Source organism: Sinohyriopsis cumingii, unplaced genomic scaffold (assembly GCF_028554795.1).
Source record: "Sinohyriopsis cumingii isolate HCF-2022 unplaced genomic scaffold, ASM2855479v2 utg000160l, whole genome shotgun sequence".
Lineage (NCBI taxonomy): Eukaryota > Metazoa > Mollusca > Bivalvia > Unionida > Unionidae > Sinohyriopsis > Sinohyriopsis cumingii.
The window spans coordinates 8,889,444-8,916,011 of record NW_028315873.1 but is presented as its reverse complement, the minus strand read 5'-3'; the positions used below and the strand labels follow the sequence as shown (position 1 = coordinate 8,916,011).

Here is a 26,568-nt window from a genome sequence, read left to right as displayed (position 1 = left end):
CAATTAACATCATGCAGAATAATTAGAAGCAAATCAGTTTCACTGCTTACTCATATATTTCATAAGCGATGTTAACAGATATCAATACAGTCCTAAATCCAATAGATAATCCATAATCCATTACACAGCCCTAAATCCAATGCCCATCCATAATCCATTACAGTTCTAAATCCAATAGACAATACATAATCCATCACAGTCCTAAATCCAACAGACAATCTATAATCCAATACACAGCCCTAAATCCAATGGCTATCCATAATCCAATACACAGCCCTAAATCCAATGCCCATCCATAATCCATTACAGTTCTAAATCCAATAAACAATCCATAATCCAATACACAGCCCTAAATCCAATGGCCATCCATAATCCATTACAGTCCTAAGTCCAACAGACAATCCATAATCCATTGCACAGCCCTAAATCCAATGGTCACCCTTAATTCAACAATCCTAAATTATCAAAACTATACAAAAAACTAAGATTAGCAAAGTGGTACCTCTTAAAATACAAACAAAATTGATTATGTTCTTGAATCTGAATCATATGGTACTGACCGTTTATCTCATATAATTTCTAACATCTAAAAAATAATGGATATCTACATTTTCTGAGTGGATATGAGGAAATATTTCATGAGTGAAATGGACACATTGTATTGTCATGACTCAAAAACAACTAGTGACAATACAAAATGTTTCCACTTTACATGTGAAATATTTCCTATAATCTACAAAAAAATACTGTTTTCATATAAAAATGAATAGACTTTAAATTCTGTTACAAGAGAAAAAGGAAAAGAAGAAAAAATTAAATAGATCTAAATATGGAAATACAAATCTGAATAACATATATAAGGGTAGATATACTTAAAAAGAGCAAGATCCAAGTCTGACACCTACATCACAACTAATATACAGAAAACTATCCCTTTTTGACTTCGATCTAGAGTATAGGACATCAGAGCAGGGTGGGAGGAATGAGTGTGTGTGTGGTGTATGTGTGTGATTTAGATTTTTAACATATCTTTAACAATTTTTAGTCATATCACTATGATGCCTGCAGCATGGCAGTTTATACTGATGTCTAGCACTAGGGCATCATGCCGCAGAAATGTAGCATGATGCCCCACTCAGTCACATTATACTGACACCAGGCCAACCAGTCCTAACACTAACCTCTTAATGCTGAGTGCCAAGCGAGGCAGCTGCAAGTATCATTTTTATAAGTCTCTGGTATGACTCAGCCGGAATTTGAACCCGGGACCTCCCGCATCCGAGATGCACACTCTAATCAATAGGCCACAAGAGTGGCTGGAGGAATGAATCTTTGCAACAGTACCAGGTAAGTATAACATAATTATATTTACCCACCCAAAACACTACATTTTAATAGCAGTAATAATACAACACCTGTTACAAATGTATTGCCAAATTTACCAGGGTCAGGTCAGAAGCTGATGACCTCAACATCTCTGGTATTAAAAACTATTGTAAGTAGCTTTATGGTAGGTGTGTTCACTACTGGACGCAGGAAGGTCTAGGCCATATTTTGTGCTGTTACTATGAGACCCAATTAAAAGATGCCTTCGCTGTGATGCATCAAAGGTTGAGAGCAAAATAACGAGAAGATAGCATGGACCACCAAAAGCCAAAGATGAATGAGTCAAATAGGCCATATATACAGCAAGATGAATGATTCAAATAGGTCACACACACACACACACACACACACACACACATATATACATATATGTATATATATATATATAGCAAGATGAATGAGTCAAATAGGCCATATATATATAGCAAGATCAATGAGTCAAATAGGCCATATATATAGCAAGATGAATGAGTCAAATAGGCCATATATATATAGCAAGATGAATGAGTCAAACAGGCCATATATATATAGAGAGAGAGAGAGAGAGAGAGCAACAGACCTAACTTTATTGGCTTTAATTCTCAAAATGGAAAGGCCACTCTCAGTGAGGGACTGATAATCTCTCTTGATAATGACAACAAATCAACCGATAAATTGCTGATTGCAAAATATCAATGGAACAATTAATATATAGGAACAGATGCTTATGACTGTTCACTGCCCTTCTGAAGAAGCCAAAAAGTTCCTTAAAATCCTAAGAAAGCAAAGGATCATATCTTGATCAACCCCATCACAGACACAGCTAACATTAGGAACATCAAAAGGGTAACTGATTCTTAACCAGAAACCTATGTTGGTTACTCTTTTTGTTGTGGGTTCAATGCCATTTTTCAGCACAAAACAGGCTATACATGGTGGCTAGTAAAACTGGTGCAGGAAGAACCCTGGAAAATCCTGATAAGAATCACCAACCCACAGGAAGCTAATTGTAAGCTTTCTCACATAACCACATTAGCGGATCCTGAGATAAAAACCCATACAGACAGAGGTGAGACAGCAGTGATCAGTTTAGAGATTGGTTCAGGCAACCCTTAAAATCACTCAGATACCCAAAACTTAGGTTGACAAAGAGAAGCCAAATCATAATTACCATTGAACCTTAAACAACCCTTTTCTTCTGACAATGCATGAAGCTCAATCCTTCTCCTCAGTGAGGAAAGGGACACATGAAAAGTGTCTGAAGGGAAAGATTCTCAAAGGAAGCATTTCTAAAGTTTCATATGGATGGTTTGAAAATGCCAAAGAACACGCAAAAAGATTCCATCCTGACATAGTGAGCTAAATACTGGTTTCTGAAGCTCAAAATACCTGATGAGATCGGAACGATGGAAGTCACTGGCTGAATCCTTAGAGAAGATGACTGTTAGAAAGGTCTGCCCTACAGCCATTGACATTCTCCACAACAAGAAAGATTAGTAAATCTGCAACTACGCTCAAAAGGGGACAGATAAGATTAATGCATTTCCCACTGCAACAACCACAGAAGCTTTTCCACTTTGCATCATAGGTCAAGGAAGGGGATAGCATCCTTGCATCATAGATCTTGGAAGGGGATAGCATCCTAGCTGAACAATGCATTTGTCAATCCTTTGTTGAAGATTAGTCCTGGCTGATTGAGGGCTTGGGGTGAACCATGTGTTAAGGCAGAGAATCTGTAGACTACTGTGGAGGAGAGCTATGTGATGTGACAGCGGGTCCGTCCTCTGTGATAATCTCCTGGGCTCATAAACTGCTTCACCACAACTACAGGGGCCCACAAAAGGCTACCAGGATGAATGGAGCAGTGATGATCATGACTTTTGTAGAGCACCATGCAGAATCATTATTGATGTGAAAAGGAATATGCAGACAGATGATCCTGCATTAGACTTCAAGTGCTCACTGCCCAATGCCCAAGGGCCTCTCATCTGGGACTGGAGAAACATAAAAGATGAGGCTTGTTGAGTCTCTAAACAAATCAAATCCACCAAAGGTTTCCCCACATTTGGAAAAGTGCAACTGATGGGTATATGGACTGCAATGAGAACTGCAATGCTCCCTCTGAATAGGCTGTCTGATAAATGTGATGGACTTAGTGTTTTCGAATGAGGCTGCCCAACAGAGGAGATTCCTGACTTCTATGCAAAGAAAAGGAATATGTAATGATATGTTGTCTGATGTGACCAGTACACAATGATACCTATTAATCATGTAGGGCTAGAAACAATGCTCACATTTCCAGGCAGTTTATTTGAAGGGTTACTTCCTCCTGGGACAATAATCCCTGTAGAACTATGCCCTCTGGCTCCAAATGAGTTCCCTCACCTGAATCTGATGGGTTAACTGTAGAGAAAGGAGTGGAATTTTGAGATGTGAATTAGGACTCAAGACATAAACCAGTCCCAATTTAGCCACCAACTCAGATGGTGGTGAAAACTGTATCCCAGGGGTATTGAAGAAAGCTGTATCCCAGGGGTATAGAAGAAAATTGTATCCCAGGGGTATCGAAGATGAGAGAAGATCATTGTGCAGTCTCCAGTTTACGAGAAGCAGAACTGAAGAAAGCATAAGTAAAGTCTTTCTTGGGGAACAAAGTCAGCAATCAAGTTCCAAATCACCAGGAACATGTGGTTAAAGGTGAACCAATAATGAAGTCTATGCCGGAAGAGTTGATATGAAGTAAAGGAATTTTTTTATCTTTCTTGAGGATGGTTATAAAATTCAACTGCACATATCTTAAGTCCTAAGAAAGGATAAGATCCAACTTCTCTAGGTTTAGGATAAGACTATGATAGGTCACTGTGGTTGAACACAGGGACATGTCTTTTGAAAGAGAACCTCTGTTGATATTATGCATCAAATAGTCATTGAAATACTGAAGAATGTTAATCCTGAAAGACCTCATGTGGGATGTGACTAGCCCCATTACCCTGGAAAAAAATCTCTGGAAGTGGGGGCCAAGGCTGAACAGACAAGCCTGAAATTTAAATACCATCCTGGACAAGACAAAACCAGACATATTTTCCACATGTAAGGAGGATTGGGATGTGACAGTGTGCATCCTGAGGATCAATGGACTCTGACCAGTCATAGGCCTTATGGCATTCCTGACCAAGATAGGAATCTCTATTGTGAAGTGTTCTTCACAAAGAAATCTTTTCATGGCAAAAAAGAAAATTGTTAGTCATACATTTCCACCTTTATGACACCAGAAAGATCCAGATCCCAGCTTCACATCCCTTAAATGAGCCAATTATAACTAGTGAAAAAGGTGGTCCCATTATCAGGAAGAATGTTCCCAAAAATAAAGCCACTAACCATCCTTAAAGGTGGAATGGACCAACTCATTGTCCATGGCACCCAACCAAACCCTTGAAAACAGGGCTAGATGATCTCCTTCCAGGGTTCAACTCCCTAGGGCCAACCATGACCCTCCTTGAGAAAGAGGAAAGGGTCTGACAACATTCTCTATATTCTCTATTGGCTTTTCTGACCATCTCATTTAGCACATGATGGTTGAGATAATACTGAATTGTGACTGCTTGTGAGATTCCAGTTGCATATGCTTGAAAAATTTGGAAGAAAGGTCCACAATATGGTCAGAATGAGTGCACATCTTGGCTGTTTGGATAAGCCAGAAGACTCTGCCATGGACTGGAGCTGATGGTCTCCTAAAACCTGAAATGCCACAGAGGGGATTATTATCTCCATAAGAGAAGCAGACCTTAGAAGGTTCTCCCTGTGGTACAGGAACATCTTCAATGTCTCCAAAGATGCTTCCCAGCAGAGATGAAGTAGCTCTGCAAAGAGCACCATGGACATGTAGTACCTGACATGTTATCTTTGCTACAGCCTCCAGCACATGTGCAACTCTCCTATGGATGCTGCAAAACATGCTTGCCACACAGGCAAATTATTCTTCGACCAAAAATGAAAAGATACAGAAGCCTTCTGGGAATGGTGGGGAAGATGAGTAGGAAAAGTTTCATTCCTAATTGGAGGGAATTTAGCTTGGATGACAGATTATAAGTCTCAAAAAAGAAAGCAATGCAATAGTAGCAGGCACACATGCCAACCCAATGTGTAACTATTGCTAAAATAAGCTGCAAAAAGCATAATTTTGCATAAAAAAATGTAATATATATATATATATATTAAAAGCCATAATTAGAGAACAAGTGATGAAAAAGCTACATTTTATTTTTGCTATTACCTGATCTGCTGCTGGTTAAAATTCTTGTCACAAATGTGCAAAAGCTATGTGGATTAGTACCAGAATACAAACACAAAACATGCTAACCAATTATTATATAAAACACTCACTTTAACTAGTCTATATGTCTACTTTTTGCAGAATGATCTTAAAGGCAATGAGCATGTGTTCAGTCTGAGTGCTGTATTACATCACATTCTTTTTTAATTTGTAAAGCATTGCTGATTTGTCTTTTTTCTGATTGAACATGATCTGAAGTTCAAAATGTTACATCTGCTGAAACATTTAAGAGTCACATAACCTCCATCAGTCACATCTATAAAGCCTGTTTAACTTAATATGTATTGCCATGGGTTTTAAAGTATATACTAGTCTGCTGGGTATATATATATATATATGGTCTATGGTTCACATTGCCGGGGTGGGAGTGGGAGACAAGCGCCCCACTCCTCCAGAAATGTCCCATATGGGTTACATCTCTGATTGCCTCTGTCAACTAAAATCCAACTCCTGGCCTTCACGAGTGGTTTAGAATTGAAGTCCGGCGGACCACGTTTCCCCTAAACAGGAGGAGTGAAAGCGGGCCTCTGACGCCTTAAAAACAGTTACTTTGGGTAGATGGGACTCGTAAACCTTGGACGGTACCTCATCTAGGAGAAGGAAAACTCCGATTCAATACCTCTGCTGCCTTGCGGATATACCCACTCATGGGAAAGGCTAAGGGAGTAAATCCCAAAAGAAAATCCGGAGATTGAGTCCCTAAGGCGGTCTGACACTGACTTCAATGTCATTCCAGCAGCTCCTGCAACGCCGTTGGTGCCAAGCTGTCTCAGCATTCATCCTTCTCTTGGGCCCACCAGCTGCATGGAGAGGAGGATCTGCTGCATGGACAACAGCTGATTCTCCATACCACCCTGCCCAGGCTTCATAGCTCCACTGAAGAGGACACTCCAGAGTCATCATACAGCATTGGCACGAGAAGTAGCAGTTTACCGGTTCTAAGTCAAAGCTCAACTGGCGTAGAGCTTCGTGCAAGGGGTTACTTCTGACGGTGGGAGAGATCACGAGGTCTCACTGGACAGCTACCGCCTGCCTCAAGCTGGGCAGCCCCCAGTCAGTAAGGTGCTGCCTGCCATGGCCTGCCTGCTTCACTTGGTGTGTGGAGCTTAGAGAACCATCTCAACAAGTGGGCCACAAAACTACGCACCAGGAAAGACTCAAAGAAGAAATAAGACTCCAGCTCTTCGTTTTGCAGCCTGGAACATCAGGACCATGTGTTTTGGATTGACCACTGACCTATAGCAGATCGACGATGCACCGAAGACTGCCATCATTGACAGAGAACTCTCCCAACTGAACTCTGACATTACCTGCCTCCTGGAGACCCGACTGACTGACAGCAGCACCATGCTGGAAGCCAATTACATGTTCTTTTGGTAGGGGAAGCCCTTGGATGAACCTAGGCAGAATGGTGTAGGCTTTGCTGTAAAGAACATGCTTGGCACTTTCATTGAACCTCCAACATCAGGTACTGAGAGAATCCTTGCCCTCCGGCTGTCAAAATCCTTAGGCCCAGTCAACATCTTTAGTGTGTATGCCCCAACCCTCTGCTCCACCCACAAGGAGAAGGACAAGTTTTATGAAGCTCTGGATCAGGCAATATCCAGTATCCCCAACAATGAAGGCCTTTACTTACTAGGAGACTTCAATGCTAGAGTGGGAGCTGACCATGAGGCCTGGTCCACCTGTCTCGGCTTTTAAGGAAAGGGGCAAGATCAACAAGAATGTGCTGCTACCACATGTGTAACCAACACTTTCTTCAAATGCAAGGAGATCCACCAGGTGTCATGGAGACACCGACGTTCACGCCACTGGCACCAGCTAGACATCATCACCAGGCATGCAGAACTGGCCAGTGTCCTCCTCACCCGCCGCTACCACAGTGCCGACTGTGACACTGACCATTCTCTCATGGCCAGCAATCTGTGAATATTACCCAAGAAGCTGCACCATGCCAAGAAGGGTCACCCACGCATCAACACCTGCTGTGCAAGCAACCCAGAGAAAACACAGCAGTTCATCAGCAAACTGCAGGTAGCTCTCACTAAAGTTACACCTGATGAAACCATTGACTCCAAGTGGTCCCATCTCCATGACTATGTGTACAATTCAGCCATCACAGCTTACAGGAAGAGGGAGCGAAGAAATGTTGACTGGTATGAGGCAAACTGGGAGGAGATGGAGCCCGTGACTGAGGCAAAGAGGAAAGCCCTCCTGGCATACAAGACTGCACCTAGCCCTAGACCACCACAAGCCCTCAAGCCTGCAAGGAACAACGCCCAGAAGACCACCCGACACTGTGCCAACACCTACTGGCTGAACCTTTGAAATAGTATACAGACAGCTCACGACACCGGGGATGCAAGAGAAATGTATAAGGGTGTCAAGAAGGCGACCAGGCCCCCCACCTCCAAGACCGCCCCCCTCAAGTCCAAGACAGACGAAGTCATCACAGACCAGGGGAAACAACTGCAGCGATGGGTTGAGCACTATCTCAAGCTATATGCAACCCAAAATAACGTCAATGACACTGAACTGGATGCCATTCTTGACCTGCCTGTCATGGAGGAACTAGACACACAGCCCACTCTGGAAGAGCTCGGAAAAGCCATTGATTGCCTTACCTGTGGGGAGGCTCCTGGAAGTGACGTCATTCTGCCTGAAGTTGTCAAGAGCGGGAAACCAGCACTGCTCCAGCCCCTACATATACTCCTCTGCCTCTGCTGGGAACAGGGATACATACCAAAGGACATGCATGATGCCAACATCGTCACTTTGTACAAGAACAAAGGAGACCGTAGCAACTGCAACAACTACCAGGGCATCTTCCTCTTCAGCATCGTCAAAAAGGCTTTCGCCCATGTTGCCTTGGCATGCTTGCAGATCCTAGCCTCCCACGTCTACCCAGAGTTTCAGTGTAGATTTCAATAGACCTGACGAAGCCATTTGACCTGGTCAGTTGGAGTGGACTCTTCAGACTCCTGCAGAAGACTGGCTGCCCCCCCCACGTCTGCTTGCTTTCCTCATGTCGTTCCATGAGAACATGCACAGCACACTGTGCTTCAATGGCATAACATTGGAGACCTTCCCAGTCATCAGTGGAGTCAAACAAGGTTGTGTGCTTGCGCTGATGCTCTTCGCCATATTCTTCTCCATGCTCCTCCAGTACGCCTTCAAGGGCTGCAGCAAGGGAGTGTACATCCATACCAGGGCTGACAGCAAGCTGTTCAACATAGCCTGTCTCTGTCCTGAGACTAAAGTCACAGAGGTACTCGCTATTTGCCAATGATGCAACCTTGACATTACAAACGGAAGATGGACTTCAGCAGCTGGTATGCCACCTCTCCCACGCATGCAAGGAATTTGGACTGACCATCAGTTTGAAGAAAACGATCGTCATGGCGCAGGACACAGACTCCCCTGCCTTTGTCATCATCGATGGGTACAACTTGGAAGTTGTCTAGAACTTCACATGCCTCGGGTCCAACATCTCCAGCTCACTCTCCATTGATTGTGAGGTGAACGGCAGGATTGCCAAAGCAGCAGCAGTGATGGCCAGACTTAACCAGAGGGTCTGAAACAACCCCAACCTCACCGAGAAGACCAAACTGTGTGTCTACCACGTCTGCATGCTCAGCTCACTCCTCTACAGCAGCGAAACATGGACTACCTATGCAAGACACGAGAGGAAACTCAATAGCTTCCACCTGAGATGTCCACAGCACATTCAGCACATCCAGTGGCAGAACAAAATACCCAACACAGAAGTTCTACAATGCGCCAACATCAACAGCATGTTCTCCATTCTCAGCGAGAGGCGCCTTCGGTGGCGCAGCCATGTCAAGACAATGGACACGGGCCATATTCCCAAGGACCTGTTATATGGGGAGTTAGCAGAAGGTGAACAACTGACTGGACGACCATGTCTATGCTACAAAGATGTTTGCAAGAAGGACATAAGACGGCCAACATCAATGTTAACAACTGGAAGAGCTTTGCTAACGACTATTCCACGTTGCGTCTAGCTGTCAAGCAGGGAGTTCAAAAAGCCAAGGAAGACATGAGAAGAAAACAAGCTGAAAAGAGAGCTAGAAAGAAGGACAAACAAAAGCTTATTCTGGAGCTACACCATCGTTTCACGTAGATGGATGGATGCCAAAATTTATATATATATATATACACATACATAATTAATCAGTGAGGCTAAGATTGAAACTGAAGAAACCCATCTGCTTATTTTAAAATGTGTCATACACATTTGCTATAAATAGAAAATAAGGAATGCACATGTAGGTCTAGGATGGACAAATATAAAATTTACCCGATTTTTATGCAGCAGTCTTTATAGAATATTCTCAGATTTATAAACTGAGTGTGGTTAAAGTTATGACAAATAATTTATTGCTTCATTTTTATGTTTTTATCCACTGAAAAAGCATTATCCATACAAGGTGAGCATAAGACATAATTAGTTAGAAAAAAGCATAATGATTACACCAAAAGCGTAATGGATGGCAAGTATGAGCAGGTGATGTATTACGCTATTAAAAGACAATCTGGCACTCTCTTCTAACAAACCTGCAATATTTCCGATGCTAAATTTTCAATAAGTAAAGCTTCCAACCCTACAGATTTGCATTTAGTAGAAATTCTGAAAATAATTAATGAACAATACCTTGACAACAGCTCCGTCCACTTTGATGGTCAGTACTGAATTAGTGGAAAATTCCAAAATAAAACTAAAACCAACTATTTACACAACATACATGTACAAATATATCTGCAGTCATATTTACTGATATACTCAAACTGCACTTGTTCTTATGGCTTTTTGTAAAGATAAGATGCTGTGCCACTTTTGTGTCTTCCACAAAAAGCATGATGTACATTTATCTTAGATGGCTGAATGTAAGGACAATTTCTGGTGTATTCCAAACTAAACTTCTCTATCTGGGGAATATATTTCTTTTGCCCTGGTGGTGAAGACATTCTAACTGTATAAAATGGTATTAATCCAGAAGACGCATCACAAAAGAAACAAACTAAAAGAATGTGAAATCCAGTGAAAATGAAGAACAAACAGGATTTAGATTTAGTCTCAAGATCTTAATAAAACTGTCAGATGAACAAATAACAAGGTTTAAAATGGCACCAAATGGAACAAATAACAAGTTTAATATGGCATCAACTGGAACAAATAACAAGTTTAATATGGCATCAAATGGAACAAATAACAAGTTTAATATGGCATCAAATGGAACAAATAACAAGGTTTAAAATGGCACCAAATGGAACAAATAACAAGGTTTAAAATGGCACCAAATGGAACAAATAACAAGTTTAATATGGCATCAAATGGAACAAATAACAAGTTTAATATGGCATCAAATGGAACAAATAACAAGGTTTAAAAAGGTACCAAATGGAACAAATAACAAGGTTTAAAATGGCACCAAATGGAACAAATAACAAGGTTTAAAATGGCACCAAATGGAACAAATAACAAGGTTTAAAATGGCACCAAATGGAACAAATAACAAGTTTAATATGGCACCAAATGGAACAAATAACAAGGTTTAAAATGGCACCAAATGGAACAAATAACAAGTTTAATATGGCATCAAATGGAACAAATAACAAGTTTAATATGGCATCAAATGGAACAAATAACAAGGTTTAAAATGGCACCAAATGGAACAAATAACAAGGTTTAAAATGGCACCAAATGGAACAAATAACAAGGTTTAAAATGGCACCAAATAGAACAGATAACAAGGTTTAAAATGGCACCAAATGGAACAAATAACAAGTTTAATATGGCACCAAATGGAACAAATAACAAGGTTTAAAATGGCACCAAATGGAACAAATAACAAGTTTAATATGGCATCAAATGGAACAAATAACAAGGTTTAAAATGGCACCAAATGGAACAAATAACAAGTTTAATATGGCATCACATGGAACAAATAACAAGGTTTAAAAAGGCACCAAATTCACTCAAATTTATCCAAATCTGATGCTGCAGAATGTCTACATTGCAGGAGCAAAAATATGAACATGTGTGACTACATGTGACTGGTTCATCTAATTAGTGATGGTGGTACAAGCACAGAAAAATTATGAAATCAAGCAAATATCCGTAAAGTACGATATATAATAATCTTTCAATATATCACAAATTTCTACACTCGTCTATTCCAAAAATAGCCAACATCATTTGCTGTTTCAATAGTCTATTAATTTTTTTAAAAAAATGCTCAACTGGGATCGAGTGTCTTCAAAAAACAGACCAATACATTCAGCAATTCCACCCAATTTTGAACTCGGTTTCATGCCCAATGCTGTTCCTGGGTACTTCTGACAACATTTACCCATGAATATCATCTTAATCATGTTCTTTGAAACAGCTGTCTTCATTGCTGAAAGAACTGACCATTGCTATGCATATGTGCCACTTATTTACAAATCCAGTTGGGCCCATTTTCTTGACAAGTATTTCAAAAACTTCTGTTATAAATATAGATTAAAACACATTACAATGTTTGCTACTGGGCAAACTGTACCAATTAGATACAGTTCTACTAATGTTGTGACTAAAAGTAGGGGACTGTTATCACCACCACTGCTGATATCATGACTAGCACATAATGGGATAAAGGTTATTTTATTCCAGATTTAAGCCAATTCAGAATTTGGGAATTCATGATCTTTTTGCATGTGGCATGAATCTATGATTCGCTATCCAGAGTTGTAAAATTCATGCCAAAATCTGATAGCTGGCAAATCTGAATAAGTAGTTAGACTGAAATTTCCTGTTCAGGCAAGCAAATATTTGACAACAAATGCATTTTGAACTTTTTCTAGCTGCTAGATTACCAGCGCAAAATGAGGCATTTAAATAACACAAGAATAGCACAATAACAAAGACATATGCCAGGTTTACATAGATTCATTATACACAGAAGATTTGAGCCAGGTGGCTGAAATTTACTGACCTGGTGCTCCACAGTCGCAACAGACCCCGTTGCCGGGCAGTTGTTTGATTCTTTCAATAATGCTTTGAGTCAGCTCACGCACACTCTGGTTCATTGTCTGTGAGGTGCTGTTGTCCTGGAATGCCTTTAGAAGAACTTCCTCCTTAGCGTTACTTAATACTGATATCCACCTGAAAATATGACAACCATTATAAATACAAATCTGATCAAGAAAAATTGTACACTGAGATTAGCAATTGCATCAATAACTTTATGGTGTAATTTCAAATATATCAATTTGCTTGTTTTTATCTTTCATCTATTTGATTGTAAATGATTTAATATAAATGTATAAACCGGTTTCTGTTCTTCCAAAAAAACGGAAAATCCTAGTTTCATTTTGTCATTCTGCCTAACTTCAAAAAGGTCTACTACTAAGGGTATGTTCAGATTTGATTAAAATCTAAAGTAATGAATGGATTATTCTATGTGAATTGCTTGATTCTGACTGGACAGCGAACCCACTTGGACACTGATGTGGCAGGCATACATTTGGATTTTTCAATGATAAATCCACGCAAGAAAATCCTAAACATGGCAGAGATTGGTGAATTTGGTCCCCCTATAAACTAGTATGATGACAAGTTCTGATCAACAATACTACACGTAAGTGACACACACTTTAGTCCAAAATCCAAATGAATTCAAGCTGGGCCATCATGAGATTGGATCTATGTTTGTTGAAAGGAATCCAAGGCAAAGCAATAGAGAAACAAAGCCCTTGTGCAGTATGTTATCCACATTGCATTTTTTGGTGGAAGCTGTACGGATAATCCAATGTCACAGGCATGGAGCTGTTCCTAAGGTGTGACATTACTACTACTAATAATAATGACTTTATTTAAAGATGGTGACACAATTAGTTGCATGGAACTGATCTTCCTTGTGTCTCTCCATTAGATGCATATTTACATACAGAGTACATGTACAGAGTTACAACACAACATACACACATACACACGCACATGCACACACACACACAAAATCATTGATAATAAGCTATATTTATACAAGGACATAATAAACAATTTTAACTGAACATGCTCAAACTAGGTACACTGTGTATATATAATACAAAATCAATGAGACAATAAAGTGGAAGATTAGTGAATTCATACTTTAAGTTGTAATGGATTTATCAAATGAAACTGGTTCCACTCTTTATACATTGAATAAACTCATCTAATTTCATATCAATGTATAGTTGTTAGTTCTGTGACTCAGCTGGATGTACACATGACGTAAATTACTCATCAACTCCATCATGACTGTTTGCACAATGAAAAATACACATAAATTATTCATCAACTCAGTCATGACTATGTTAGCACAATGAAAAATACACGTAAATTATTCATCAACTCCGACATGACTATGTTCGCACAATGAAAAATACATGTAAATTATTCATCAACTCCGACATGACTATGTTCGCACAATGAAAAATACACGTAAATTATTCATCAACTCCGCCATGACTATGTTCGCACAATGAAAAATACACGTAAATTATTCATCAATTCCATCATGACTATGTTCGCACAATGAAAAATACAGCACTGAAGAGGATTACCGTACACAATAAATGTTTGATTAACTGATGATATATTTTTCTTCATTTAATAATTTCTTTCTTCAAAGCTAAACTGAAATTTAATTTTGCGAATACAGTGTGCTAATATCTCAAGCATTCAGGAGGCAATAGTTTTTACAGGCCCAGTCCTACATTGTCTATATTCATAGCTGGGACCTTGGTTTCAAAAACTGTTGGGTTCTGTAAAAGGATAGGGTGAAGTTAATTGGGAGCTGTCATTGATGCTAGGGATGTATAGTTCTTTCTTAAAGAAATGCAAGTCATCAATGACTCAACAACACTGTGGTAGATTTTGAATAAAGGCTGGTTCTTGCTTAAAATGTTTATGGATCTGGAAATTCTAAATGAAGCCGCTTAAAACAGGAGGTGTAAGAGGCTGAATATTCACTGCACATCCCTGGATTAAGAAGGGAATTGCAATCAAATATCTTCAAATCCACATGAGAATAGAGAAGCCTCCTGAAATATTAGTGTGAGCTAAACAGGGTTACCATACATGTGGAAAGGAAAATTGCTTGAACCAATACTGTATGTGAGCTGTGACAGACTGGAACCAGTGAAGTAAAAGTCTCGTGCCAGTCCATGTTGACTCTGTCATCGCAGTACAGGACTTCACGGGAAGATGAAAGGATTTGGGACAGAGAAGTTCAGGAAGGCAGACCACCAAACCTAGACTTGACTCCACCAGATACAAATCATGCCTTAACTGTAGTTCATGAGGAATGATGCCACCAAATGCCAGGCCTCAATGTCCAGTACTGTCTAACAAGTAATAAATCACCATGACCAGTAATGGGGTATATGATTGGTACAGAATATTCCTGGGCCAGTCCACATGAAATTCTGTACCCTGTACAAGTTGTACAGGTGTATGATTATCCCCCAGACTCAGACAGTTTAAATTTCTTGCAAGTCCCACATCTAATACATTGTGAAGTTTAATTAGAGAGACAAAACAAACACAAAATCATTCAAATGTCATGATTAGCATACACAGATGAGAATGCAATGAAATGACATTAGTGCTAAACAAAACCTACTGAAATTATCAAAATTCCAATATTAAGCAACCATTTAACTAAAGTAAGTTACCTACAAGGTCAAGTACTTAGATGGCATGAAAATGATATCAACTATAGGAATAGAGAAGATGGTGCAGTATCGCACATTATTTGATGTAACCGACAACTGAGATCCAAAATATTCATCAATGATGAGGTTAGAGCAAAATCTCAGTAAGAGAACTGATGATGAAGTTGGAGCAATACCTCATTGTGGGAATAGATGGTGAGGTTAGAGCTAAAACTCAGTAAAGAGAATTCATTGTGGGAATAGATGGTGAGGTTAGAGCTAAAACTCAGTAAAGAGAATTCATTGTGGGAATAGATGGTGAGGTTAGAGCAAAACCTCAGACAGTAAGAGAACTGATGATGAAGTTGGAGCAATAATTCATTGTGGGAATAGATGGTGAGGTTAGAGCTAAAACTCAGCAAGAGAATTCATAGAGGGAATAAATGAAGTAAACATTCCTAGCCATAAGAAAACTCCTTACATTGTTCAAACTTATCAAAATTGATAGGAACTTTTGATACCTATGAACAAGCATAGCTAACAAACAGAATAAGTAACTAATAAATAATGGAATCTGGTAACAAACCCTCGTACCATGAGGATACCTTTCTCATCTGATTTCTGTCTTGGTAAGCAGATAGCAGTTTAAATTTAAAACAATCTTAGAACAAAACTAGGCAGAAGACATAATGGCCTCCTTTCACTTGGAAAGACTATATTTTCAAGGTAGTGGAATGGCTACAAGTGCAATCTGACCTAATGTAAGTGAAAAAACTGAGTTTCAGCTAAATACAAACTGTAACCTAAATATCCATAAAAGATGGATGGACAGATATCAATCCACTATAGGCAGGGCTCATAACATTGAGAAAAATACAGTATTAGTTATACAATACAGCTTTTAGTATTAAATTACCAAACACCTATCCCTAATGAATACAATACAACAGTTCCTTTTTATACAAACTATAGAAAATGTAGCCATCAGAGGAGAGGTTGTTGATTCCACAGCTGTAAACTTCAAATGACCTTGACATATATCTGACTTGGCAGAGTTATGCATATTCTAAGTTATTCACACTAAAAGTCTTTGTGTGGAACAAATTGCAGTTTCAGTGCCAGCAATGATAACTTTACAGCTCAGCCGTAAAAACTGATTAGAACCAGCTACTGTTCAAGTCTAGTTATACTGGTCAAGTCTAGTTATACTGGTCAAGCAAGTCTAGTTATACTGGTCAAGTCTTGTTATACTGGTCAAGTCTTGTTATACTGGTCAAGTCTAGTTATACTGGTCAAGCAAGTCTTGTTATACTGGTCAAGTTCTGATGAAAAATATATGGTCCATGTAAATGTACACTGAGTTCTGAAACCATGAATGTAACTCTGACATTCATCATTAATAGCCTCTGACATAATGGCTGCTTATTCAACTGGCAGCTGCCAATCTGCAGTCAAATGCAACATAGAAGTTCAACAAACTAGGTAAAAGTTGACATTTCGTGTGCAACCCAAAAAATCAATTACAGTTCCAATAACCTCGACCTCTGTCCTCTCCACCTGAATAGCAACAGAAAGATGCCTCTCTCTCCAAGTGTAGTCTACCAATAAAGTCAGGTGAACTTTAAACCAGGAAACTTGAATTATCATCCAAAATCCAAAATAACTCTCTCCAAGTGTAGTCTACCAATAAAGTAAGGTGAACACTAACCCAGGAAACTTGAACTATTATGCAAAATCAAAAATAACTCTCTCCATGTGTAGTCTACCAATAAAGTCAGGTGAACACTAACCCAGGAAACTTGAATTATCATCCAAAATCCAAAATAACTCCCTCCAAGTTTAATCTACCAATAAAGTCAGGTGAACACTAACCCAGAAAACTTGAATTATCATCTAAAATCCAAAATAACTAAGTTCCAGAGAGGTCATCCATACCTACTTTGAGACAGAAGAAATCATGGGTAATGGAGGATGATAGCTGATGGGTGACAAAGTACTATAAGGATCAAGCCATCAGACATGTTCTCCTCCCTAATTTCGTCTTTTACAGACCATTTTTCCATCTTCCATCTTTCCTAAAGTGTGTGTTTGTGTGAGATTTGGATTTTTAATGTAGTTTTAACAATTTTTCAGTCATATCGCTATGATGTCTGCATTGTGACAGTTTATAGTGATGTCTAGCAGTGGGGCATCATGCCGCAGACATGTAGCATGATGTCCCACCCAGTTACATTATCCTGACACCAGGCCAACCAGTCCTAACAGTCTTAATGCTGAGCGCCAAGCGAGGCAGCTGTTAGTACCATTTTTGTAAGTCTTCTTTTCTAAAGTTATCTTTTCTTTCAACACGACTCACTGCTGATGCATTTTACACATTCTCTAATGGATAACCAATGGATCAATTAGCTATACCCATCTAGGTCACACTTCAATTGGAAATCGTTGATAGTTAATGCAATATGACAGCATATCTTAATCATAAAGCTGCAATACGACAGCAAATCTTAATCATAAAGGTGCAATATGACAGCAGATCTTAATCATAATGGTACAATATGACAGCAGATCTTAGGGGGCGCTCACCAGTTATTATGTACTTGTGAGAGAGTGACGTATGTAAGATGAAGTAGTTCACATTTAAAACATGCACAATGGAGAGAATGTTGGCATACCTATATGCTACATTAATGTAATGTGGATGATATTTTTGGGATATTGTACTTTTGGAAATTTTACATGATTTAAGCACACTGCTAACTAAAATGACTGCTCTCTTGTGTTAAAAAAATCAGCCTGAATTAGTCTAAAGTACAATATATATAGCAGGTATTAAAATAGGGAAAATGAATTTTGCTAAACTAGACAATACCAGCTTCTGAAAGTGCAATGAATGAATTACCAAATATATAAAATGTAAAAAAAAATTATCAGCTCTTTTTTATACAATTTACCTCTGAAGTTCAGGAAGTGAAAATGACCAAGCAGAACTAGCACTTTTTTGAAAAGTGCACATCTGAAGTAAGGCCAAGCTGTATACTCTATAACCCATAGTATACCCATCAATCATACACCAAAATAATGGGAATTAAAGGTTTTTTGAACTATATTTAAGATATACAAGGTCTTTTTTAAATAGTCAGTAAAACCAGTGAGGAAAGTCGGGGAAATTCTTTTTCTTTAAAATCCTAACCCTATGCAAAATATCAAACTGCAGAGCGCCACCTTAATATAAAAGTGCAACATGACAACAGATCTTAATCATAAAGGTGCAACATGACAGCAGATCTTAATCATAAAGGTGCAATATGACAGCAGATCTTAATCATAAAAGTGCAATATGACAGCAGATCTTAATCATAAAAGTGCAATATGACAGCGGATCTTAATCATAAAAGAACAATATGACTGCAGATCTTAATCATAAATGTGCAATATGACAGCAGATCTTAATCATAAAGGTGCAATATGAAGCAGATCTTAATCATAAAGCTGCAATATGACAGCAGATCTTAATCATAAAGCTGCAATATGACAGCAGATCTTAATCATAAATGTGCAATATGACAGATCTTAATCATAAAGGTGCAACATGACAGCAGATCTTAATCATAAAGGAGCAATCTGACAGCAGAGCTTAATCATAAAAGTACAATATGACAGCAGATCTTAATCATAAAAGTGCAATATGACAGCAGATCTAAGTCATAAAAGTGCAATATGACAGCAGATCTTAATCATAAAGGTGCAATATGACAGTAGATCTTAATCATAAAGGTGCAATATGACAGCAGATCTTAATCATAAAGGAGCAATCTGACAGCATAGCTTAATCATAAAAGTACAATATGACAGCAGATCTTAATCATAAAGGTGCAATATGACAGCAGATCTTAATCATAAAGTGCAATATGACAGGATATCTTAATCATAAAGGTGCAATATGACAGCAGGTCTTAACCATAAAGGTGCATGCATTCAATCAATGATCCCCATCTGTATATGATCAAATGAGATAATGGACAATCAAGTACATTGTTTGATCAAACCATAATTTTGAATTTTAAAAAAATAATGCATTAGGTATGACAAATCATGATAACTACAGTTAATTTACATGGTCTTTTGGGTTTGAAAAGTTTATGTGAGAAACTCATAATCTTGCTGTCAGGCAGCATCTCCAAGGCTCAGAATCATTATAGAATTGCCTCTGTTTAAATGTAATCTACTAATGAAATTTAATGAAAATGAGGCCAAGGACACCTGACTTATGAGCCTGAAAGGAAATCACATACTTATCTTGGACTTTGATATAGCAGCCTAAAAATCAATACACTTCTATCTCTACTCATAGGTAAGATACATACGAGGTTTGCAAAAATAAAAGACCACAAAACCACTTAATCTATAGACACTTTGAAGTCAATATCACTATATTAGCAGCAAATTTTGTCAATGGAAAGAAAATGTAAATGGTGGAATTTCATACATAAATTTAGCTGGATGTTAACTTAGCAGAAATGCAATGTTACTTTTCAAACATACTTAACATTATCTGACATGAAAACCAGGATAATAACAGTTGTGCTTCAAACCAAGTCTGTCTAATCACAATAATGCTAATCTATACATTTGTCCCTGAATGACTAAATGTAAAAGTACAGTTATAAAATCTTTATGGACCACTCCAGTGGTCTAGTGGTTAGAGTGTCCGCCTCGGATGCGGGAGGTCGTGGGTTCGATCCCTGGCTAAGTCATACCAAAGACTTACAAAAATGGTACCAACAGCTGCCTCGCTTGGTGCTCAGCATTAAGAGGTTAGTGTTAGGACTGGTCGGCCTTGTGTCAGGACAATGTGACTGGATGGGACATCATGCTACATGTCTGCGGCATGATGCCCCATTGCTAAACATCACTATAAACTGCCACACTGCATACATCGTCACACACACACACACACAAAATCCATATGTGATAATCATCTAACAAGACAAATGAAAAACAAGGACATATAATAAAAAACAAGCTGCAAGGATGGATGGAAATTGTTAATGAGTTTCACATTTTTTTGATGCATATCACAGAAAAGTTTAAGATTAAGCAAAAGGCAACTTTCTGGTTGAAAATGTTTTGTTTAGCCAAATAAAACCGAAGTATTTACAAAAATGTTGTGCATCATTTCATAAATTCTGAATTAAACTTTTAACTGATCATACCTTGGTTTCAATTTACTTACTTTTCCATTTCAGTCTGGTCATCAGCTTGAAAGTGGTATGTTCTGTTACCTGAAAACAAATGAAATGGTAATCAGTCTGCATCAGTCTGCACCCACCCCCAGAAAAGATTTGAATTTACTAACCTAAAAAAGAAAAACCTGAAGTCATGCAATATTTGTTGATTCTGACATTGTTTGTCAATGAATCTTCTTCTAAATCCTGTAGATTACTGTTTTTCACTTTCTCTAGTATAGCCATAGTGCATGACAAATTCTCAACATTTGAGATATTGACATACGAAGTACTAGAGTTGATTCACATGTATTTAGGCCACAGTGACCTAGTTAATGCTGTACTGGTTTAGATTTATTCAAAAGTAAAAATGTGTAAGACAGTGTTCTCAATACAAAGAAAATATTGAATGTGCATGACAAACAGGTACCAGTGACCTCCTTTAATTATCCAGACCAGCCAACCCGACCAAGAACTTCTCAAAAAGAGTCACAAATGCTCCAGTAAGTCACATTAATTTTCAGTAGGGTATAATATAATTTAATGTAATACTATTGTCTACTTGGAAAAATGCATTTAATAAGTTCAGAAATATGATATGAAACTAATGCAGCAAAGACAAACATCAAATTCAAACTAAACATGTTTGTAAAATACAATTAGACCTTAATTACCTCCAGTACAGTTTTAAAAAATGCAACTCCATGTTAGACTGATTTCAAAGACTTCTTGCTAGATCTCTGAATTTGATGTAATGTTTTGATTTAATTTTTAAAAACATATTTTCCTCAATTTCAAGTACTTAAGTCAACCATCTATCATGTCATGAGACACACTTAAATCGACAGGACATGATGCCCAATAAACATAACTGTTTTTCTGCTCTTTTCCAAACAATTTCAATATTACTTATTATACTTTTATGCTAAATGTTTAATATTTTATGAGATTTATTTCCTCTTTCATCTTAAATGTTTTGTTGTTTGACAACCATTTCTAGAAAATGCTATTATCACCAGTTTGATCAAGCAGGCAGAAACTATTAAAACCTCTGAGGTAGAAACTATTGAAACTTCTGAGGTAGAAATTATTAAAACCTCTGAGGTAGAAACTATTAAACCTCTGAGGTACTTTTATGACAGTTAGCCTGATTGTGCAGTCAACTCCAAAGAAATGGACAAGCCAGTTTTAATGAAAATATTTTATAATTTTTGCTTTTATTCAAAAAGCCTGTAAATTTAAAAGATATTTCCAAGAGATGTATGGTCAAATCATACAGCTATCATGGAAAAAAACACCACAAATTTGGCATAGATATTACAAATTATTTAAATTTTAAAACAAACCAAGACAATACAGTTCTGCTTAATATTAAACTGCAAAGTAACATGAAAATGTCAACAAATGGTGAAGGACATGAGAACACAGTAAAAGTCTTATCTACTCACCATGACTTGAGACCAGATCAAAGCATCTTTTACTGGGATCATCTGGAACCAGCTGAAAATATCAATTAGAAGGTACCAAGCTTGTGACCAAGTCAAAATAAAATGCAAAATAACTTTATAAGTACATGTATCAATTTATTCTAATGCCCTAACTGTGTCGGAAATCTTCAACACATCAAATGTTAAAATAATTGTAGTTTTTCAAGTAAACATGAAATTGGCTAATTAGGATGATAAAGCAGCATAGTGCAAATAACCTTGATTGAAAAACTTGATGTCCATATGGTGTTCAGGCTGTGATTAACAACACAATGATTATACCTTATTAAAGTTTAGCATATGGTGTTCAGGCAGTAATTAACCAACAGTGATTGTGCCCAATTTCATTCTAGCATATGGTGTTTAGGCAGTAATTAACCAACAGTGATTATGCCCAATTACATTCTAGCATATGGTGTTCAGGCAGTAATTAACCAACAGTGATTGTGCCCAATTACATTCTAGCATATGGTGTTCAGGCAGTAATTAACCAACAGTGATTGTGCCCAATTACAGTCTAGCATATGGTGTTCAGGCAGTAATTAACCAACAGTGATTGTGCCCAATTACAGTCTAGCATATGGTGTTTAGGCAGTGATTAACCAACACAGTGGCCATGTCCCAATTAGTCTAGCAAACTAAAGAATTATAAATAACCCAACCCTTCCTTAAAGTTTACTTAGTTTGACATACATGCTTATATACCAGTTCACAATGATTAACTCACTCTCCTCAAAATCTTTCAGGTCATATCACTACAATAATGATGGTTTAACCTGTAGGTGATCTATGCTTTAGTTCAGTGTCTCCACAACAGAAAATAAGAAATCTACGTCCCACTATCACAGCAGACCAAACTCAACGTAGCATCAGATGACATTATATTGTAACATTATTGATATATTTATATCTGTATAGGAAAACATACTATGCTGTAGAATCATTTGTCCTTGTATATTATGACATATTACACTGTAATATATTTGGTGCCTGCATATTATGGCATGTTACACTGTAATATATTTGGTGCCTGCATATTATGGCATATTACACTGTAATATATTCAGTGCCTGCATATTATGGCATGTTACACTGTAATATATTTGGTGGCTGCATATTATGGCATGTTACACTGTAATATATTTGGTAGCTGTATATTATGCCATATTACACTATATTAAATTTGTTGCCTGTATATTATGACATGTTAGAATGTTACATCATTGGTACGTGTACATTATGGCATATTACACTGTGAAATCATTGGTAAATATATGTCATGGCATATTACACTGAAATCATTAGTACATGTATGTCATGGTATATCACACTGTAATATATTTGGTGCCTGTATATTATGACATGTTATACTGTTACGTCATTGGTATATGCATGTTATGGCATATTACACTGTGAAATCATTGGTACATGTATATTATGGCATATTACACTGTAATATATTTGATGCCTGTATGTTATGACATGATAGACTGTTACATCATTGGTACATGTATGTTATGGCATATTGCACTTTGAAATCATCGGTACATTGTACATTATGGCATATTACACTGTGAAATCATCAGTAAATATGTCATGGCATATTACAGTGAAATCATTAGTACATGTATGTTTTGGTATATCACACTGTAATATATTTGGTGCCTGAATATTATGACATATTAAACTGTTACATCATTGGTATGTATGTTATGGCATATTACTCTGTGAAATCATTGGTAAATGCATGTTATGGCATATTACACTGTGAAATCTTTGGTCCTTGTATGTTATGGCATTGTACACTGTAATACATTTGGTGCCTGTATATTATGACATGTTAGACTGTCACATCATTGGTATATGTATGACATGGCATATTACTCTGTGGAATCATTGGTAAATGTATGACATATTCTCATGTGCTACCGTATGTGATCAATTACCATCAGCAACAAATCCAACAAATTTTTACTCCAACAGATTATATAAAATATTCATGATGTGCATCAAAGACACCAGTGATAAAATATCACCGTAAATACAGTCTAAATAGTAGTAAAAAAAAACATATCAATAAATACAGTTTGTTCAGTGTGGCATTTTACCACCAAATTTACACCAGTATGACCATGATATGCCACCATGTTATGCCACTAATGTGTGGCTTTATGTATTCAACAGTGTTACAATTTCTTACCACTTCTGTCAAAATCAAACTACATCAAAATACAATATTAATACAATATTTAAAAAATGTTCATTATAAAAAGTTGCACTCCAGAAAGAAACAACACTGAAATTCTGTAGTGTCAGCCATAACTAATGATGTCCATCAAGGTCAAGCTAGATTTCCACTCACCTTGACCTGGCAGGTCAGTAGATTCAATTTAACAGGAGCCTTTGTCTCCTAAAACAAAAATGACAAGCATTATGTAAATAACACAGGCATCACTCAACCAAACTTGAGTTGTGTGATCACATATAAAGGATCCAGCACTTGTGGAATCACATGTAAACTATTAAAAATTTGTGTAATCTCATATAAAGGATCAATAAATTATGAAATCACATGCAAAGGATTCAAGATTTATGTACCCACATAAAAAAGATTCATGATTTGTGTAATCACATGTAAAGAATTCATGTTTTCTTTAATCATGTTTAAAGGATTATTGACTTGTTTAATCACATGTAAAGGATTCATGATTTGTGTATTCAAGTGTAAAGTATTTGTGTTTTGTGTAATCACATTCAAAAGACTCATTTGTGTTACCACATGTACAGGATTCACCCACATGTCAAGGATTCATGATCTGTGTAACCACATGTAAAGGATTCATGATCTGAATAACGACATGTAAAGGATTCATGATCTGAGTAACCACATGTAAAGGATTCATGATCTGAGTAAAAACATGTAAAGGATTCATGATCTGAGTAACAACATGTAAAGGATTCATGATTTGTGTAACCACATGTAAATGATTCATGATCTGAGTAACCACATGCAAAGGATTCATGATTTGTGTAACCACATGTAAAGGATTCATGATCTGAGTAAACACTTGTAAAGGATTCATGATTTGTGTAACCAGATGTAAAGGATTCATGATCTGAGTAACCACATCTAACGGATTCATGACCTGAGTAACCACATGTAAAGGATTCATGATTTGTGTAACCACATGTAAAGGATTCATGATCTGAGTAACCACATGTAAACGATTCATGATTTGTGTAACCACATGTAAAGGATTCATGATCTGAGTAACCACATGTAAAAGATTCATGATCTGAGTAATAACAAGCAAAGGATTCATGATTTGTGTAACCACATGTCAAGGATCCATGATCTGAGTAACCACATGTGAAGGATTCATGATTTGTGTAACCACATGTAAAGGATTCATGATCTGAGTAGTCACATGTAAAGGATTCATAATCTGAGTAACCACATGTAAAGGATTCATGATCTGAGTAACCACATGTAAAAGATTCATGATCTGAGTAACCACATGTAAAGAGTAACCACATGTAACGGATTCATGATCTGTGTAACCACATGTAAAGGATTCATGATCTGAGTAACCACATGTAAAGGATTCATGATCTGAGTAACCACATGTCGTGTAAAGGATTCATGATCTGAGTAACCACATGTAAAGGATTCACGATCTGAGTAACCACATGTAAAGGATTCACTATCTGAGTAACCACATGTAAAGGATTCATGATCTGAGTAACCACATGAAAGGATTCATGATCTGAGTAACCACATATAAAGGATTCATGATCTGAGTAACCACACATAAAGGATTCATGATCTGAGTAACCACATGTAAAGGATTCATGATCTGAGTAACCACATGTAAAAGACTCATGACTCATGATCTGAGTAACCACATGTAAAAGACGCATATGATTAACCACACGTAAAAGATTCACGATTTTTGTAACCACATGTAAAGAATTGCTAAACCATAATTTGTAAAATTACAAATTTGTGATTTTTGTACTCACACATGAATGATTTATGACTTGTGTAATCCCATGTAAGCATTATAACAACATATAAAGTAAATCCATTTAACAGACAGGTTAATCAACAAAATGTAATGTAATAATAAAAGTATAATTTTCCCTCATTATAATGCTGTCCATTGGAGCCATAGAAAATACTGCATTATATTGGTGAGTCATTTTATATATATATATATATATATATATATATATATATATATATATATATATATATGCATGCCCATACTTGCCTTATAACAGTTACCGGATCATAATGAAAGGCCTAATAACAAGAACCATGTAAAAAGAATTATACTATAATGAATGGCCTTATATTTGGAACCATGTTATAATATATGGTCTTGCTGCAGGAACCATGTTATAATGAATGGCTTTAGTGTGAGGAAGTGCTGTGTGTATGTAGATAGGATTT

The 26,568-nt window shown here is 37.3% G+C and overlaps 1 protein-coding gene across 1 annotated transcript in view; it reads right to left on the bottom strand.

The window, feature by feature from the left end:
• LOC149774740 (arf-GAP with SH3 domain, ANK repeat and PH domain-containing protein 1-like) overlaps positions 1-26,568 on the bottom strand; it is a 204,935-nt gene that overhangs the window by 85,538 nt on the left and 92,829 nt on the right. Inside the window, exons 11-14 of the mRNA XM_089944763.1 lie at positions 24,475-24,522; positions 22,074-22,125; positions 20,634-20,682; positions 12,697-12,866 (exon numbers count right to left, since the gene is read on the bottom strand). Of these exons, the coding sequence (XP_089800889.1) occupies positions 12,697-12,866; positions 20,634-20,682; positions 22,074-22,125; positions 24,475-24,522 (319 nt within the window). The remainder of the gene's footprint in view (positions 1-12,696; positions 12,867-20,633; positions 20,683-22,073; positions 22,126-24,474; positions 24,523-26,568) is intronic.